Source organism: Epinephelus lanceolatus, chromosome 16, assembly GCF_041903045.1.
Source record: "Epinephelus lanceolatus isolate andai-2023 chromosome 16, ASM4190304v1, whole genome shotgun sequence".
NCBI classification, from domain to species: Eukaryota; Metazoa; Chordata; class Actinopteri; order Perciformes; family Serranidae; genus Epinephelus; species Epinephelus lanceolatus.
In genome coordinates, this window is record NC_135749.1 from 22795459 (window position 1) to 22812313 (window position 16855).

The 16855-nt window shown below is 41.2% G+C and overlaps 1 protein-coding gene across 1 annotated transcript; it reads right to left on the bottom strand.

The window, feature by feature from the left end:
* Positions 1-478: 478 nt before the first annotated feature.
* Positions 479-12718, bottom strand: LOC144467379 (IgGFc-binding protein-like). Its single transcript, XM_078175862.1, has 12 exons — positions 12676-12718; positions 10317-11564; positions 7442-7788; positions 6754-7336; positions 5224-5831; positions 4284-5138; positions 3864-4205; positions 3125-3692; positions 2704-2903; positions 2105-2479; positions 849-1120; positions 479-587 (listed from the first exon to the last, which is right to left on the bottom strand). The coding sequence occupies exons 1-12, from the start codon at positions 12716-12718 to the stop codon at positions 578-580; spliced, it is 5451 nt and encodes a 1816-aa protein (XP_078031988.1). The 3' UTR covers positions 479-577.
* Between the last annotated feature and the right edge of the window lie 4137 nt (positions 12719-16855).

The following is a 16855-nucleotide window of genomic DNA, read 5'->3' on the forward strand; positions in this document are numbered from 1 at the left end:
CAACATTGCTTCAGGTACATTTTAAATCAGCTACTTTTAACCGTCACTTATTTATTAAAGCAGATATATTTAAAACCAGAATATTTTTAATGCAGCTTAAGTAAACTGTCTCTGTAGTAGCATACTAAGTGCTTTGTTTAATGGAACTTCTGCTGGAGGGCTGGGCAGTATATTGGTATTATATTACTACTGTAATAAAAGAAGATTTTAGATATGGTAACATTGTAAGTTTGGTGTTTTCCTGGTTTTAAAGGCTGAATTACAGTAAAGTGATGTAATTTCTGAACTTCCCAGACTGTTCTAGCTGTTCTGTTATTTCCTTTACCCACTTACTCATTATTATTCTAAAGTCTGTATCCTGAACCCTCTGGAAACAAATGAAGAGGCAGTTTTTTATTCATTGTTGAAATTAAAGTTTATTATACAATAATTTTACAAACCCATTTCATTAAAAGCTTAAGGACAATAACACTAATGCCATATTTTAAGTAAATCGTTCAGTGCTGATTTAATGTTGAATTTTCTGCAGATGATGATACCGTTGTGTTGATCTCTGTGTGTTGAGAAGATCTGTCTTTCACAACTCACTGCAAAAAGACAACAAATACATTTTTTACATGTATTCTTTCATGTGTAGATCCACCAGACCTCATATTGTTATGGTGTTCAGAAAGTATTTCTTAGTGTGTGTTTTCTTCATGGATTACCAAACGATAGGTGTTTACTGCATCATGATGACCCAGAGAAACATTTCCAAAAGCTGTTCTGACATTGATTCCACTGTCACATGTGTTAATCTCATTTCAAACCTATTTCTGGGACTTCAAACCAGCCTATATGCTACTCACCATGTGGGGAAGTCCTGTGCAGAAAATGAGGCCATGTACTCCTGCATAGTGTCCTGCGAGAAGCCCATGGTGTCTCTCACGACCGAGAATCTGTCACATGCTCCACACAATTTGTCCGCCATGTTGTCACTCACAGTTACAGTGAGCTGCTGGGTGTTGCTGTAAGACAGCTGGAAGTGTGACGTCTGCTTGATAATTATGTTGTTTTCACCGCGTCTCACAAAGATATTCATTCCAGGCATGCTGGGGAGAGTCACCTTTTTACCATTGACCTGTAAACAGCATGAGATTAAGATTTGTTACTGTTTTATGTGAGGTTATGTTGAGTCACAAAGGACATCTGGTGTAGTTCATTCAATGTAAATATCTGCCAGTTTGGGAAATGTAATTATTAGCTTTCTTGCAAAGAGTTAGATAACAAGAGCACAGTCTCCTCCCACCGAAATACCTCAGCTAACCAATGCAGGCTTGTGGCAAGTTGAGGGGACAAAATCCAAAATATAAAGTCTGTACTCAAACAGAGTGTATGGATTATATTGATGCTGAACTGACAAGAATACTGTCGACATATGACACCTTTTATCTGTTTCTAGAGTTATGTGTTTTTATGGACACATACAAAATTGTTAGTATGCCATACTTCTTCAAGGGAGTTTGATGTAATATTTTCCACCAGGAGCAGGATGGGGAATATTCTCAAAAGAAATCTAGTTGTAGTCTTGCAAATAGTGACCTTGCGAGATCCCTGATCTTTGTGTCATATTTCAGTGTGTTACTAAAAACTCTTTTTAGAAGTAAGAGGGTGTCTGAAGTTTTTCCAAAGTATTTTCAAAAGCATAAAGCTCACTAATTAACACATTATATCTCATTTGTTGTATGTGTATAAACACTGGAGGTTCTTTGACAGCCGAGTGGTGACAGCGCATGCCATATTACTACAACATCTCAGGTTCAACTCCAGCCTTGTGACGTTTGTTGCATGTCGTACCCCTCTCTCTCCCCGTTTCCAGTCTACTCTGCCATTTGTAGATGAAAAATGAAAAAAAAGTGTGCTACTTATTGGCTGGGAGCTGTGACTTCCTGGAGTCTCTGAAACCTAACAGTAAGACTCCAGGAAGTCCCTGCTCCCAATGAAGAAATAGTCTCGTACAAATCCTTCCACCCACTTTGGTATGAATCTTCTCATCTCACTCTCAACAAGAAAGTAAATAAGCGTATTTCCCAAAATGTTCACCTCCTCCTTTAAAAATACCCACCCAGGTCTCATGTTTGTCAGTAACAGTGACACTCAGGTCATTAAAGTAGACGTAAACTGCGGCAACGCTCTTCACACCAGTCAGAGGGCACTCCTGGAGCTTGGCCACAACTCTGAACCAGTCAGCAGCTGATTCGTCACAGTGTGTGATGATGTCATAAGCACCCATGACAGAAATAGTGCCAGTTGTGCCACTGAAAAGAGTAATGGGGCCTCCGGTCTCCAGCCGACACTGTTTGGGATGGCAGCCATGTATACCATTGATGACCTGGCAGTTCTCTGTAACACTGCATGAAAAGTCCTCACACTCAACTTCACCAGATGTTGTACAGTTGCAGCGCCGCTGGCACTGCTCAGATGGGACAGACTCGCCAATCTAAAGAAGAGAGTAAAGCAATTAACAGTATAGTCTGAGCATAGTACATCTTAATATTACTGGGATTTTTATACGTTTTTAAGAGATACATTTCACCAACGGTGTTTGTTTCTTAATTTAATTTACAGAACAATTACTGTATCATATTTACTGTTACCCTGATATAAAATTACATATACCATGATAGATCACCCACCCCTACAGAGAACTAAGGGCTACTTCACCTTGTAGGCACGTCCCTTGTAGTAACAGCTACATTCCTCCAGGGCAACACAGTCAGTCCCGTTGAAATAAAAACCGTCATTACAGGCACAGCCCTCAGCACAAGTGGTGGGACAGTCGATGGTGTCAGTGAGACCAGGACACGGAGAGCCACAGGTTTCAGCGCAGATCTGGTAGTGACTGTTTTCAGGACACTTAACAGCTACGAAAGAAAGCACGTTTAGATGAACTGCTGCAACATTAGCGTAACACTAAACTCCTGGACTATAAACATAGAACTAGACAATCTGTATCTTTATTAAAAATAGTTACCAACAAAAATATATATTTCACACAAAAAAAGTGCAGTGGCAACCTGTAAAAAATGCTCGGCCTGATTGGCCTAAAGGAATCATCATTTATCACACAGACAAAAGTACTTACGGCAGAAATCAGACATCCTCCAGTTATTAATCTTTACTCCAATGGTCTGACAGTCAGTCAGGTATGCTGAGATGCTGCTGCATAGAACGTTGCGGTCTCCATGAGACATGCAGACGTCATAGACACAATCTCTGTAGTAAGACTCAGGACTAAGTTGGCTGTGGCAGGCAGCAAAGGCCCCGTGAGAATTTGTGATGCTTTCACAATCTTTCTCAAAGATTTTCTTTAATGTGCTGTTACATTTGGGGCATTGGTCACCACTGCAGCCATCTTCACAGACCACCCCTTGCATGGACGTTTTCCAGGCTGCTCCAAAGGACTGGATATCCTTGGTAATATTTCCATCAGGGAGCTCAAACTCATCTGTCTTGATGTCGTTATAATTGCCACACAGGCCACAGGTTTTGTCCTTGTAGTTTCCAGGAACAGTAATAGTGACTTTGTAGATCATGTCGTAAGTCACCTTCAAGCCAAAGTCAGTTGTGATAGCATAGTGGAAGCCCTCCTGGAAGACTTCCACTTGTCCGTCATTGAGGTTAAGAGGAATGGTTGTCAAGTTGCCATTCACCTTGAGAACACAAAGACAAAGATCGGCTGTGTTAGATTCATTTTTATAGTTTTCAGTTAAGTAAATTATACAATTTCTGGTAATTAAGTTCCTTTCTATTATCAATTAAAATATCAGGGTGAACATGAAAGAACGGAGGAAAATTAACAGTCTTTAAACAATATTACTAACCATGATTGTTTTAAGTTGATTACTTCGGAGGACCAGAGTGTTGCCGTACACCTCCACGGCAACAAGCTTGGCTACAGCCACATTTGGCTGATCTGTCTGTGTCCACTTCTCATTCTCCACAACCACAGAGAAGGCTTTGAGTCGTGAGCCCTCCAGATGGCATGATTTAGCTGCAGTGTAGGTGCAAGTGCCTTGGAAGTCATAGTAATTGTTGTCAAAGGTTTTGTAATGTGGATCACCTGCGATTGTGCAGGTTTTATTTCCCACTGGATGACATGATCGAACGTTCTTGATCAGCTTGCACATCTCAAATGGCCCACAAGAGTGTTTCTCACAATGCACCTAAAGTAACATATTTTTAGAGCAGGTAAAGTAAAAGCAAGTAAAAGCAAGTGAAATGCTTCTCTATATAAAACTTACCATGCCATGGCCATTGCAGGTGCAGTTTTGCTGACAGTCTGATGTCAGAAAACTCTGTCCCTTCCAATAATATTTGTCTTTGTGTTTGCAACCACACTGCTCAACAAGTACACACTCAGGTTTATTGTTTATTGTGCTGAGTAGGAAGCCATCTTTGCACACCCATCCTTCCTGACAGGGCTTCTTGCAGCCAGGTGGAGGTAACCCGGTGTCACAGGTTGCATGGCAAACATTGCCGCAGTGTTCATACTGACTGTTGTCAGGTAACTTTATCTTAGATATAGGACAGAAGTGGTCTGTCCTCCACTGGGACACATTGACTCCTTTGCTTTGGCATTCTATTGTGTAACTGTGGAGATGGCTACACCAGGAGCCTTTCTTGCCATTGTAAAGGCACACATCATGCACACAACTCTTAAACAAGCTTTCAGGACTTTTGATGGCATGGCATTTGCTGAAGGGGCCTGTGGGGTTTCGTATTAATCCACAGTACCTATCGGTCTTATATTTCTCTTTCTGGGTGATGTCACAGCTGGGACAGTCGCTGTTTTTCTTGCAGCCTTCAACGCAATCTGGGATCTCAGCAACCCTCCAACTTTTTCCTAGTTCTTCTGCTGACGCCACCTGCGTGCCATTCTTCAACTGCAGGTCATCTTTGGGGTTGTGATTGTAATTGCCACACAGACCACACATGGCATCTGCATATGTCCCGGGGACTTTGACCTTAACTGTCGAATGCCAGTCGTAGCTGACTTGCAGGCCAAATTCTGTTTGGATCTCAGCAAAGTCACCAAACCGGTAGATTGTGATATTGTGTTTGAGTGTGACAGGTAAGTTGGTAAGTTCTCCATTTATCTGCAAAACAAGATTGATTAATTCAAGACTGGACAAGATGAAAACATCAGTCATACTGTGATAAATGTGCGAAAATGTATCTCACCAGGACAGAGCCTTTGTGCCTTCTTGTGATCACAACTGAAGTTCCATAAATATTGACCTCCACCAGCTGTGCACCGGAGCCAACTCTTTTACCACGGGCATCATTTTGCACAAAAACTTTAAACTGTTGCAGGGAAGGATCTTTCGAGCAGACCCCAGCCAGTTGATACACACAGGTGCCCAGGAAGTTGTAATTATGCCCATCAAAGGTCTCAAAGTGAGGGCCACCAATCATGCTGCACTCAGCGTGGGCTATCGGGTGACAGCCGATAAGGTCATCAACCACCTTGCACTCAAACCCCTGTTTACAACCTGGTTTCTGGCAATCAACTTCCTTAGTAGCTTTGTTGCATGTGCACCTCTCGGTACAGCGGTCATCAGTAAAGACGGAGGCTCCAGCCTCAATGTAGAGGCTCTTATCTTTGTACAAGCAACCACACTCGGCCTTATGGACACACTTGGTGCCACTAAGCAGGAAGCCTTCGTCACAGACACAGGTCTCCACACAGCTTTTCTTGCACTTTTTGGCAGCATCTGGGTTTTCACAGGTGGCAGGGCAGGCATTCCCACAGATCTCATAATGGCTGTTCTCTGGGCATGAGGGTGGCGCTATTTCAGACAAAATCACAATATGTTACCATGACACGGTGAAGGTGAAACTCAAAAAAAGCAAGGGCCGGGACACATGCCGCGTTTTTGTGTTTTTTCAGGGCGCAACAGCTGCGCTCTGTGATAAATAAAGTTCAACTTTTGGAATGCAGCAGCATGCACTGCATGTCGTGACAAGGAACAACCAGTCACAGCTGGCTGATATCTTTCCTTTCTTCTGTATAAATAAGTCTATGATAAATATGGAGGAGAAGTTGATCATTTTTGTGCAGGACTACTCAGAGCTTTACATCTGTCCCACAAACAACATTTTAGGCCTAATACACCTCAAATCTGGAACAAAATCCCAGAAAACTGCAGGTTTGCTGCAACTCTAAGTTCTTTTAAATCAATGCTGAAGACTTTTCTGTTTGCTGCTGCCTTTTATAAAACCAAATATTAATTAATTTCTTACACTGCAATGTAACTTTTATTATTGTATTTTATACCTGTCTTAGTCTGGTTTGTATTTTTTTTATTTTTTATCCTCTAGCTCTTGAATGGGATTTTCAATTTTATTTAAACGTTTTGTCATAATGTGTTGGGGTTTTTTTGCGTTTTGATGTTTAATGTAAATCACTTTGTAAAGCAAGCCTTGAGCCTAAATGTGCTATATAAATAAAGTTGCCTTGCCTTGCCTAATGCACACTTAAAAAACAACAGCCTCAAACTCACTCTGGATTTTTAGTTAGGAGGCTATGATACAGTGCTAGTTATGGTTGCTTAGTAAATGTCAGGCCTAACCTTCCTCTGTGCCCTTGGAAATTGGCTCGTGGTAGGCACAAGAGTAGCACCCAGCACCCAAACTCACTTTTTTCAGGTGGTAAAAGACACGGCATGTGTCCCAGCCCTAAGAGATTTCTCAAACTCTTTAGTTACTCACAGCAACGGGCAAGGTGCCTCCAGTCATGAATTTTGATGCCGGCCCTCTGACAGGCATCAGCATACATCTGCAAGGTGTTACACAGGAAGTTCTTCATCCCTTCGCCCATACACAAATCAAACAAACAGTTCACGTGAAAGATTTTGGGGTCAATGACAGCACTACAGTCACTGAGTGGTCCATCCATGACACTGGTGAGAAAACTGCAGTACATCCTGGTAGTCAACCTGTAAAAAAAGTTGTCGTTATCACAGGTCTCACACTGGCCGGAGCATTTGTCTCGGCATTGACCATCATCCGTCACATTAGGAACCCTCCAGCTCTTGCCCAGGGCCTCTACACTGCTGGTCTTGGAGCCAGTAGGAGTTTCCAGGTCATCCTCCTTTTTACTGTTGAAGTTGCCACACAGGCCACACACCTTGCCAGAAAAACTGCCTGGCACTGTGATGACAAGATACGCCTTCCAGTCATACTGCACAGTCAAGCCAAAATCTGTCTCAATGAGGACGGACAGGCCACTCTGGGATAGCTTCACCTTGCCATTTCCCAGGTTGATGGGGAGATTCCACAATGTGTGGTTCATCTGAAAATATTCACAGACATTTTTGAATTAAATGAATAAATAACATTTAATCACAGACCCCTTAAGTAACAAATATTGTCCAACCTATTAAAAGACTTTACTCACCCTGACAAGGCCAAACTCTGATCGCACAATAGTCATAGTGTACCCATACACTTTAATGATCACCTTGCCGACAACTATGACCTTTGAACCAGCATGTTTGCCATTCTGAGCGTCAACCTCAAAAGCTGGGTGGTCTTCATCAACATGGCAGTTCTTGACCATCGTGTAGGTGCAGTTGCCCATGAAGTTGTAGTAGTTACCGTCAAAAGTGCGGTAGTGAGGATCTCCCATTGCCCAGCAGGTACCTGCTTTGATGGTCGGTGGTTTTTTGACACACTTTGGGGAGTTTCCTTTCATCTGGCACACTTCATCCTCTGAACATTTTATGGTGCTGCAGTCATGTTTCTCTGACACAAGGTAAGAAGAAGAGAAGAAAAATTAACATTTTACGGCACTGTGCCATTATGCCACATATGCCAGACTATGTCACTGTATGCTTTACTACACTATTCTATTTTATAATTTACTTTACTGTGTTATGCTATAACAGGCTATGCTATGCTTTATTGTACAGTATTATGCCATATGCTATATAAGTATATATGCTATATATTATGTTATGTTATGCCATGCTTAAATGTTTTATGCTGTGGTGTGCTTTTCTATGCTATAATACACTATGCTATGCTGATTTATACTCAACTATGTTATGTTGTGTCATTCCATGCCAGACTATGCTATGCTAAACTGCACAAAGTCATGCTATGACTTTTTTTTTAGTTGGAGATATGTGTCCTACTGCAGGGGGTATGTGAATTTTTTTTTAATGTTTTAATAATGAGTCATGCATAATTCCAAAATTAATCATATCACTTAATTGCCAAACAAACACACGACTTTCCCCCAGGAGACCGGTGTTCATGTCACGTGATTAAAAAGTGATCCTTGAGTTCTTTTATGGTACATTGTCACATTACATTAAAGGTCTGGTGTGTAGGATTTAGGGGTATATATTGGCAGAAATGGAATATAATATAATAAGTATGTTTTCTTTAGTGTATAATCATCATAATAAAAAAAAAACGTAGGGAGGAGGGCCTAACACACACAGATCACCATGTTGCACTGCCTTGTTTTACAGTAGCCCAGAAAGACACCAAACGTTAGCTCTAGATAGATTTATCCAGTGTTTTTACCAGTTTGAATCACTCGGCCAGGTTGTTTTGGAAAGGAAGAGACCTCTGCATGTAATATGGCTCCCAGTAAAAACCTCCAAAATGTCTACCTCTTAAAGGCGCTGTATGTAAGAATGTGGCCAAAACGGTTACTGCACTCAAATTCAAAATACTGCCGCGAGTCATGTCCGCCCCCCCTCCCCTACAGATTCGAGGTTGCTGGACAGCGGCATGCTGGAGACTGATTTGTTTGCCCACGGGCGGCTGCCGTGGCAGGGCCGCGTCGCCGCGTCCTTGATCTTCGGTTTTCCAGCGGACTGTTCGAGCAAGTCCGGCTTCTCTGCTGCTAACACTGCTGCCGGGATACAGCTGAGGAGACTGCTAATGCTATGTACTGGGACACTGCTAACGCTGCTGCCAGGATACAGCTGAGGAGAAGCCGGCTGCTGATGCTATGTACTGGGACACTGCTAAAGCTGCTTGCCGTGCTGCTGTAGCTCAGTTGTAACTGATGCTGAGACTCTACTGACTGCGTGACTGGTAGACGGCGGTGGGTGGCGCAACAGGTCAAATTCAAAACATAAACATGATTTGCGGACCGTAAAATATTTTTTTAAATTTAATTTTAATTAAATGTTTTAATTTTATATACTTTATTAATCCCCGAGGGGAAATTCAATTTTTCACTCTGTTTGTCAATTACACACAGGTCCGAACACACACATGCACAAGCAGGACCTATACATGCACTAAGTGGAGAGATGTCAGAGTGGGCTGCCCATGACAGGCGCTCTGAGCGGTTGGGGGGTTCAGTGCCTTGCTCAGGGGCACCTCGGCAGTGCCCAGGAGGTAAACTGGCACCTCTCCAGCTACCAGTCCACACTCCATATTTTGGTCTGGACGGGGACCCTCCGGTTCCCAACCCAAGTCCCTATGGACTGAGCTACTGCCGTCCCAAATACGAATATTCTGGCTGTACTGTTGTTGTCGGGGGGATCAGTGTGTTATATGAATATTATTCCTTAGTCTCTGTGACATATTAGGAGGATTTTATGACTATTTGCTTTATATTTCTTACATATAGCTCCTTTAAGTTATCAGAGGAAGAAGGTGGACACACGTTAGCTGGTGCTGGGCTAGTGGCCTTTTCCTGACAAGCCAAACTGTGACAGAGAAACACTGATTTGTAACGTGAAACTGCTTTAATCAGTGTTTTTAATGGTTTAAATTACTCGTCCATTTGATTTGAAGAGGACTAGACCTCTGCAGATAATTCAGCTCCCTGTAAAAGTCTCCTACACATCTGGATTAGAAAAAAAGGGGGACACACATTAGCAGGAGCTCATCTCGAACTGGCCGAACAGTGTTGGAGAAACACTGAATTTACCAATTTTAATCACCTGCTCTTTGTTTTGGAGAGGAAGAGATGTCTGCAGATAATTCGACTCTGAGTCGAAACCTCCTGAACAATGAATGCTAAAAGAATTCTAAATAGAAGTTTTAGCTGTTTGCAATGTGCAATCCTCACCATTAGATGACACTAAATCCCCATCAGTCTTACACCTTTAAATATGTAACTTTATGTTTAGTATGTAACGTGACGACAGCCAACCATGATTCTTTTCCTAAACCTAACCTAACCAGCAGGGGCACTAATTTGGTGGGTGCTAATTTGTATGAATCGTTGTATGAGGATACAGTGTGTACACTTGACACTATGACATTATGTTGTGTGATTATATTGCAGTTCTCAAACCTACCTGCTGGGTCAGCAGCTGCAGGAGATCCATAACCATTAGCATAAGCAACACCAAAACTGTAGACTCCAAATGGAGACGTGGGGTGAGATATCTGGTTGGAAGATGCCCCAGTGCTATAGTACATCTCAGCCCAGGAGAAATCAGTCCCATCTATTTTTTGCCAGTTGAAGTTAACAGACCAGGGCTTGGGGTCAATTTTGATGCCATTCAGGTCTTTGTTCCGAGCCACAACTATGATATTGTTGTAGAAATCACCCTGTCCCTCCAGGGAGTAGGAAGTGCTGAAATGACTTGTGGGCAGTATAGTCATCAGGAAGGGATCAACATACTCTAGTTCACCATCAGGACCCCCGTTGAATTCAAACAGGACCTGGATACCCTTGTCAGACGTCAAATACATAGCATGTGGCCAGTAAGAGTAGAGCTCAAGAAATTGTCCACCAAACATAGAGTATTTCAGGATCTTTCCATCAGAATGCACAGTTATGTTGGTGCGCTGAGATGCTTGGACGAAAACACTGTCATATGAAGAGGAGATGTCATGATAAGGCAGGGGTGCAATGATGAATTCTTTCCCCCAGCTGTTTACAGGAAGAAGTTGTTCGTAGACGTGGTTGCAGGAGGTGAACTTCTGAACACAGCTGTGTCCCGAGGAGACGGCAACAGGAAGGCGTGAAACTACATGTGTACCTCTCAGGTTATCAAGACTCTGAATCTGAACAGTCTCAAACGCATCTAGCTTAACAGTCATCGTGGTTCCTCTCCTGTAATATCTGCCTTGGAACCTGACAGAGCCCTGCAGGTGAATCTCGACAGAGTTTGGCTCCTTGTGGTTGGTGATAGAAAATTCTTTAAAGGAATCTGTCTGAGTGCTGGAAGGAGTGAATATGTAGTAGTCAGTCCCCCAGTCCTTCACTGGGTAAATCACAGAGGTGTCTGCAGTGAATTGCTTAAAGTTGAGAGACATCACAGTGACATCTTGGCTAGCCTCGATCAACACAGCTTGACGGGACTTTCTACTGCCTTTCATCTCTACACTGTCGGGTAGCTTGAAGGAGATGCTCTTACCAGGATTGATTTCTTTCTCATAGACCTCGCCCACAGCAGACACCTTGACCTTGGTACTGCCTTTTGAAGAGGGCAGGGCTGCAACCTCAACCAAGAAACGAGTATCCTTACCATTATTCCCGAGGTTTTGCATGAAAGATGTGGCAAACTCTGTTCCTGCTGGTGAAGCAGAGCAGAGTCCTGGAAGGATCACAAAGATGAATAAAGCAAGATATGAAAAATTTAAAAGTATAACATCATCTGTTGATCACCTAATGTCAGTAATAGAGGAAGAACTCTGATATTTTACTACTTTTACTTTTAGTTGAGTAGCAATACTGCATTATAAAAAATATACTGTTACAAGAAAAATTTTTTTATGTATTTAGAATTTTACTTAAAAAAAAGCACAAAAGTATTAACATAAAAATACACTTTAAGTACCCAAAGTACTAATTATGTAGAATGGCCATTTTCAGAATGATGCACATTACATTATTGGATTCTAATTATTAATCAGTCATTTGTAAACCACTTTAAAGCCGTAGTTGTTAACTTTAATTAAAAAAAAAAAAAATCACTTTGTTTCATATTTGCTGAAACTGTCACTATATTCACACAGCACCAAACGAGACAGATAATCTGTGGGGAAAAAATTAGCCGGGTCACAAAAGTTCTCATTTTACAGCTAAACAGTACACTAAAATGTGTTTCTGAAAACATTTGAGGTGAGAAAAGGGCAATGCAGTAACAGAGTACTGATTCATATTTGAACAGCGCTGCCTAGTTCGACAGCTTGACCAAAGTTCAGGAGCAGGGACTGACATGATTAACAGCCGCATTAGAGACTCCTCAGCTCTGACTGGTTGTTTCTGGTTCACCGTGGTCAATTCTACTTAATACAATTAGAGGCAATAGGAGGAGAGGGAGGGATGTGATTTATCTGTGTCATGTACTTCTTTAAAAAGATAGTGACAGTTTCAGCAAATATGACAGTTATTTTCATTTAAAGTTACCAATTGTGGTTTTAATACTGCAGCTGGTAGTGAAGGAACACATTTTGTGAATTTAAGTCACTAAAGTTACCAAATAAATGTAGTGGAGTAGAGAGTATATTGTTAGTCTCTGACATGTGGTGGAGTAGAACTACAAAGTAACAGAAAAAGGACAAGTACCTCAAATTGTACTTAGGTACAGTATGAATGAACGTAGATACTTTCCATCACTGTCCAATGCTGTAAAATATTGTTCTGACAGCTTCCAAAGTTTAAGGAGAAATAAAGGAATAAGTTGCCTTCTTTTGTTGACTTACCACCCATCAGTAGACCCACCAGACAGTAGATCACCCCTTTCATTGTTAAACCTAAAATAATGCAAGCACATTGCCCAAATTAAGCATCCATTAGTAATAATGAGACAACAGGACACACAAAAACTACTTTTTGAGACAAGTATAAAGTTTCCACCCATGTTTTTTTGTCTTATCACGTTTTGGAATTCTCAAAACTTATTATCTACATTTGGAAAAAACATATACAAAATGATGGCTATCAACCAGTAAACTTGGAATTATTTAGAAAAATCACGGGGACCACAATTAGTTTTTTCTACAAATTCCAAACCCCACCCCCAATATTCAGAAAAACTTAACAAATTCTTGCAGCAAGTTTGCCTCCAACAATTTTGCCTCTAAGCTGCTGAAAATAACTACTGTAAGCTGTTAAAGACATATTTACCATACAAAGATTTTATATATTTTAATTCAATAAAAATAACAAGAAGAACTTTAAAACAGGGTTCACAGAGTGCAAATGCAGGATAATTACAAGGCAATGAAAACAATGGAAAGCCAAGCACTAAGGCCAAACAAAGCAAGACAAAACTAATGAAATAAATACAAATAAAAAGAATAAAAGCAATAAAAAGACATGATAGTAATCCTTATGTCAATGCAGGTCTCATTAGAATGTGTAGTTGTGATATTTGCAAATCTAACTTACCTGAATCAGACGACCGGGGAATCTGGATAAATGGCATCTGGATTGATTGCCTTTTATTTGTCTTGGTGATGCAGAGAAAGCCAATCAGAGAGAAGGTGTCACGCTGCCTCCACGGAAGCCAAGTCACCAACCGACTGATCACATGGCAAAATTTTCTCTATGCATGTGCACATCTATCACCAGTTAGATGACAGCTTGTCATGATCCTGTTTAAAGAGTTTTATAAGAGAAAGGGATGGGAGAAAGGATGGAAGACACGTGTTTGCTTCTCACCTGACCATGAAGCATGTTTGTTACATCACCTATATATTTAACATAGGTGGATGATAAGTGTGAACTTCAGGTGATGTAATGTTATTAGGCCCTTTGTGGGACTGGATTTTTCCATCCATATATAAAACATTTAAGTGTAAAAGAAAGATAAAAAGAAATATGTGACTGCACAGGTGTAGATTTCAAGAGGGATTCATTCATTTAATATTTAAAACGTGCATTTGTTCCCCACAACATGACAATTAACAGAGGACCTTTATTTTGACAGAATTAAAGATGTTTACACCATAAATTGATGCAGAAAAGGCACAAAATGGTTCATAAAAATTGAATACATCCTTGTGTGAGTGGAAAAAGAGTCTGTCTCCAAGGACCAAAAACAAATAACAAAGGAAACTCAAGTGACAGTATAACACTTATATAGTATATGGAAAAGTAAATGAGTCACTATTTGAAAGTTGCAGATTGCCCTAGTGATAAGAGTGCACATGTTAAGGGTGTTGAATGGTCATATCTGAGGACACAGCCCAACAAACGCCTTAAACACAAAACAGACCAATCAAATACTGACGGACACTTATTCATACTGTCAAAATTAATTTATAATACATATTAAACCATGATAAAAATTGCTTCTAATATTAGCTGGAAAAAACTCTAGCGATTCAATCAATCAACACTTCTTTGACAGCACAATGCAGACAGCAGGAATAAGTGTGTGAGAGTTGTTTGAATTTAAGGGAGTGAAAAAGCAATTAAAGTGATTCACTGATTTTAAGGGAGGGAATCCTTCACTCTTCTCACATGTAGCAAGTCAAATGCCGTTTGCAGATAACGACATGAAATGTTCAGCGGGTTTTGGTGAGTGTGAACCATCTTTTGATAACAGAGAGCACACTCAGACAGTTTTTGAAAGCAGGGGTTGAGGGAGTTTACCGTATGAAGTCTGCTGAGTTTTGGGAAAGAATTGTTCTGATAAACGTGCCAGTCTGTGCCATCATGTTTCTTTCTCACTTCATCTAGTCAGCAAAACATCACTGACTTACCAAACAAGTGCAAGATAAAGATGAACTTAGAATAGATTCATGGTTATTACATTCTATATGAAAAGTGTTGATTGCACATGGAAAATTAATTGAAATTTTTTTCAGTTGCCCTTTGTCAGGGAGCCATATTGGCATCAGTCTCTGACAGTTCAGGTGGACGAGGCTGCAGGTTTAGTTTATTAGCTGAGAAGCAAACATATGTGCTGATGTTCTGATGAAGGCTGTATGTTCATATGTGTCAGCAGATTGTCGGTGTGATATGTATTAATAAGTTTAAGGTGACACAATTGCATTTCTTTTAACCTTGTAGTGCTGCCTTCGTGAAAATCTTTTTCGGGTATAACAAACATTTTGGGTTTTACAACTTTGCCTGCATCAAATTTATAGCTTTCTAATACAATAGACTACAAAGCCTACATTCTCCCTCCACAGAAACCATCAAACAAGCATGGGCAAAAAACTGGATGGGGAGACATCAGGAAACATCTGGACATGGATCATCCAGCTCTCCAAAGCTGACTAAATGATAGGACATTTTCAGCATCTTCTCCGAAGTGGTTGGTCTAATCCTGACCCGAAACTGTTCATCCTTGGCACAACAGAGGCACTGAACACATTAAAGGAGTTTTATACGATGATACAGAAGTAAACAGCTATTTGCTATGTAAAGATATGATGAAGTAACTGTGACCTGACAGAGGATGAAGTCACGTTTCCTTTGTGTGTGCTGCAGTCTGTAATCTGAGCTTCTCTGTTTGTTGATGTGGTAGCCAGTTTGGCTGTGTGCATGTTGGTGCATGTGAGTCCCTGTGTGTCTATCCCACTGGCTAGCTAATGGCTGTCATATTATTGTGGAAGCATAGTGCCCACCTTCTGCTTGGGACCACCTTTTTTGCTTGTCGTTTTTGGATACTTTTGCCTGTGTGACTGACTACTCATGTACCGACCTTTGCCTGATTGAAAACCCTGCACTTTCATCTGAGTCTGTGAGTCTGCTTAGTGAGTCCATCTCCAGTTTGTGCTTGATATAAACTTGGTATTAGTATATGTGTCAGTGACCCGAACATAAGTGGACAGCTGAGACACATCGGTGTCAACACCTGCGTCTAGCATACATCTCCAGTTGGCCATTTGTGCTGCGGTGTCTTTACTGCCTACATCGCTTACACTTGAAGCTCAAAGTGCCCCATAAAGAGTTATTACTTCCACACTCTTGCATGCTCACTAGTCACATTTGTAGTTGTGTTGGAGATATCGCAGTCAGCAGAATTCAACACGACTGCTTACATAGGACAAAACAATGGACGTCACACAAGACTTTGTCCAACTCGTTGTAAAATGGCCACGTTAAAGATGGTCAGCACGCTGTCGCCAAAACAACCACCACGTCCTGCATGGATGATGTAGCACTTGTCAGGTACACATCAGGATGCAAATGCATCCCAGATCATCTCGGCAAGCGGTTTCAGCAATAAGATCACAATGCGTCTTGGTGGTTGCTAACACTTGTATTTAGTGATGTCCACTTGTGATCGGATCACCCAAGACTCATTTCCATGCCAGGTAAAAACAGGGCCATAGATCCGTTCTTAATATTGTGTAGAGCTCCTTCAAAGAATGCTATTGTCTATAGTCTTACAACACCAAAGAAAGATCTGCCCCAGCATTGAAAAACAGTAGAAACCCCCACAGCTAATGACTTCTCTGATACTCCCCATTTGAAAAGAATTAGGTTTGCTCTGAAGGACAAGTCGGGTGACTTTAAAAAGACCTGGTCCCCCTCCATTGTCCACAACAAACCTGACTGTCCATAACAAACCTAAAGCAACACACTTAGCCCCCCTATTTTTTTCATTTATTTAAATTTTAGTTGTTCGTTTTCTTCAGTGTATACCTGTGCTTCTCCTCTGATGACGAAAAAGGTCTATTAGAACATGAATCATCATGACTTGTATTCATTCTTTCCCCTTTGAATGCAGACTTCTCAGACCACATTATATCGCATGTTGCATGCATCAGCAGATATCACCAAAGTTCAAACTCATTTTGTTTTTATCTTGCCAGCTCCCGACATTATGATACCCCCCACACCGCCACCACTTCCCCTCACCCCTTCCACCCACACTTCCAAGCATTTCACGCCCACAGAATCACTCCCCTCGCCTCATATAAG

Excerpts from the sequence above, each read along its gene's own strand:
- LOC144467379 (XM_078175862.1), bottom strand. The coding sequence starts at position 12,718 with ATGAAAGGGGTGATCTACTGTCTGGTGGGTCTACTGATGGGTG. Across the intron at positions 5,832-6,753 it reads GAGGCACCTTGCCCGTTGCT|CGCCACCCTCATGCCCAGAG; the intron begins GTGAGTAACTAA and ends TGTCTGAAATAG. Across the intron at positions 5,139-5,223 it reads GGCACAAAGGCTCTGTCCTG|ATAAATGGAGAACTTACCAA; the intron begins GTGAGATACATT and ends CTTGTTTTGCAG.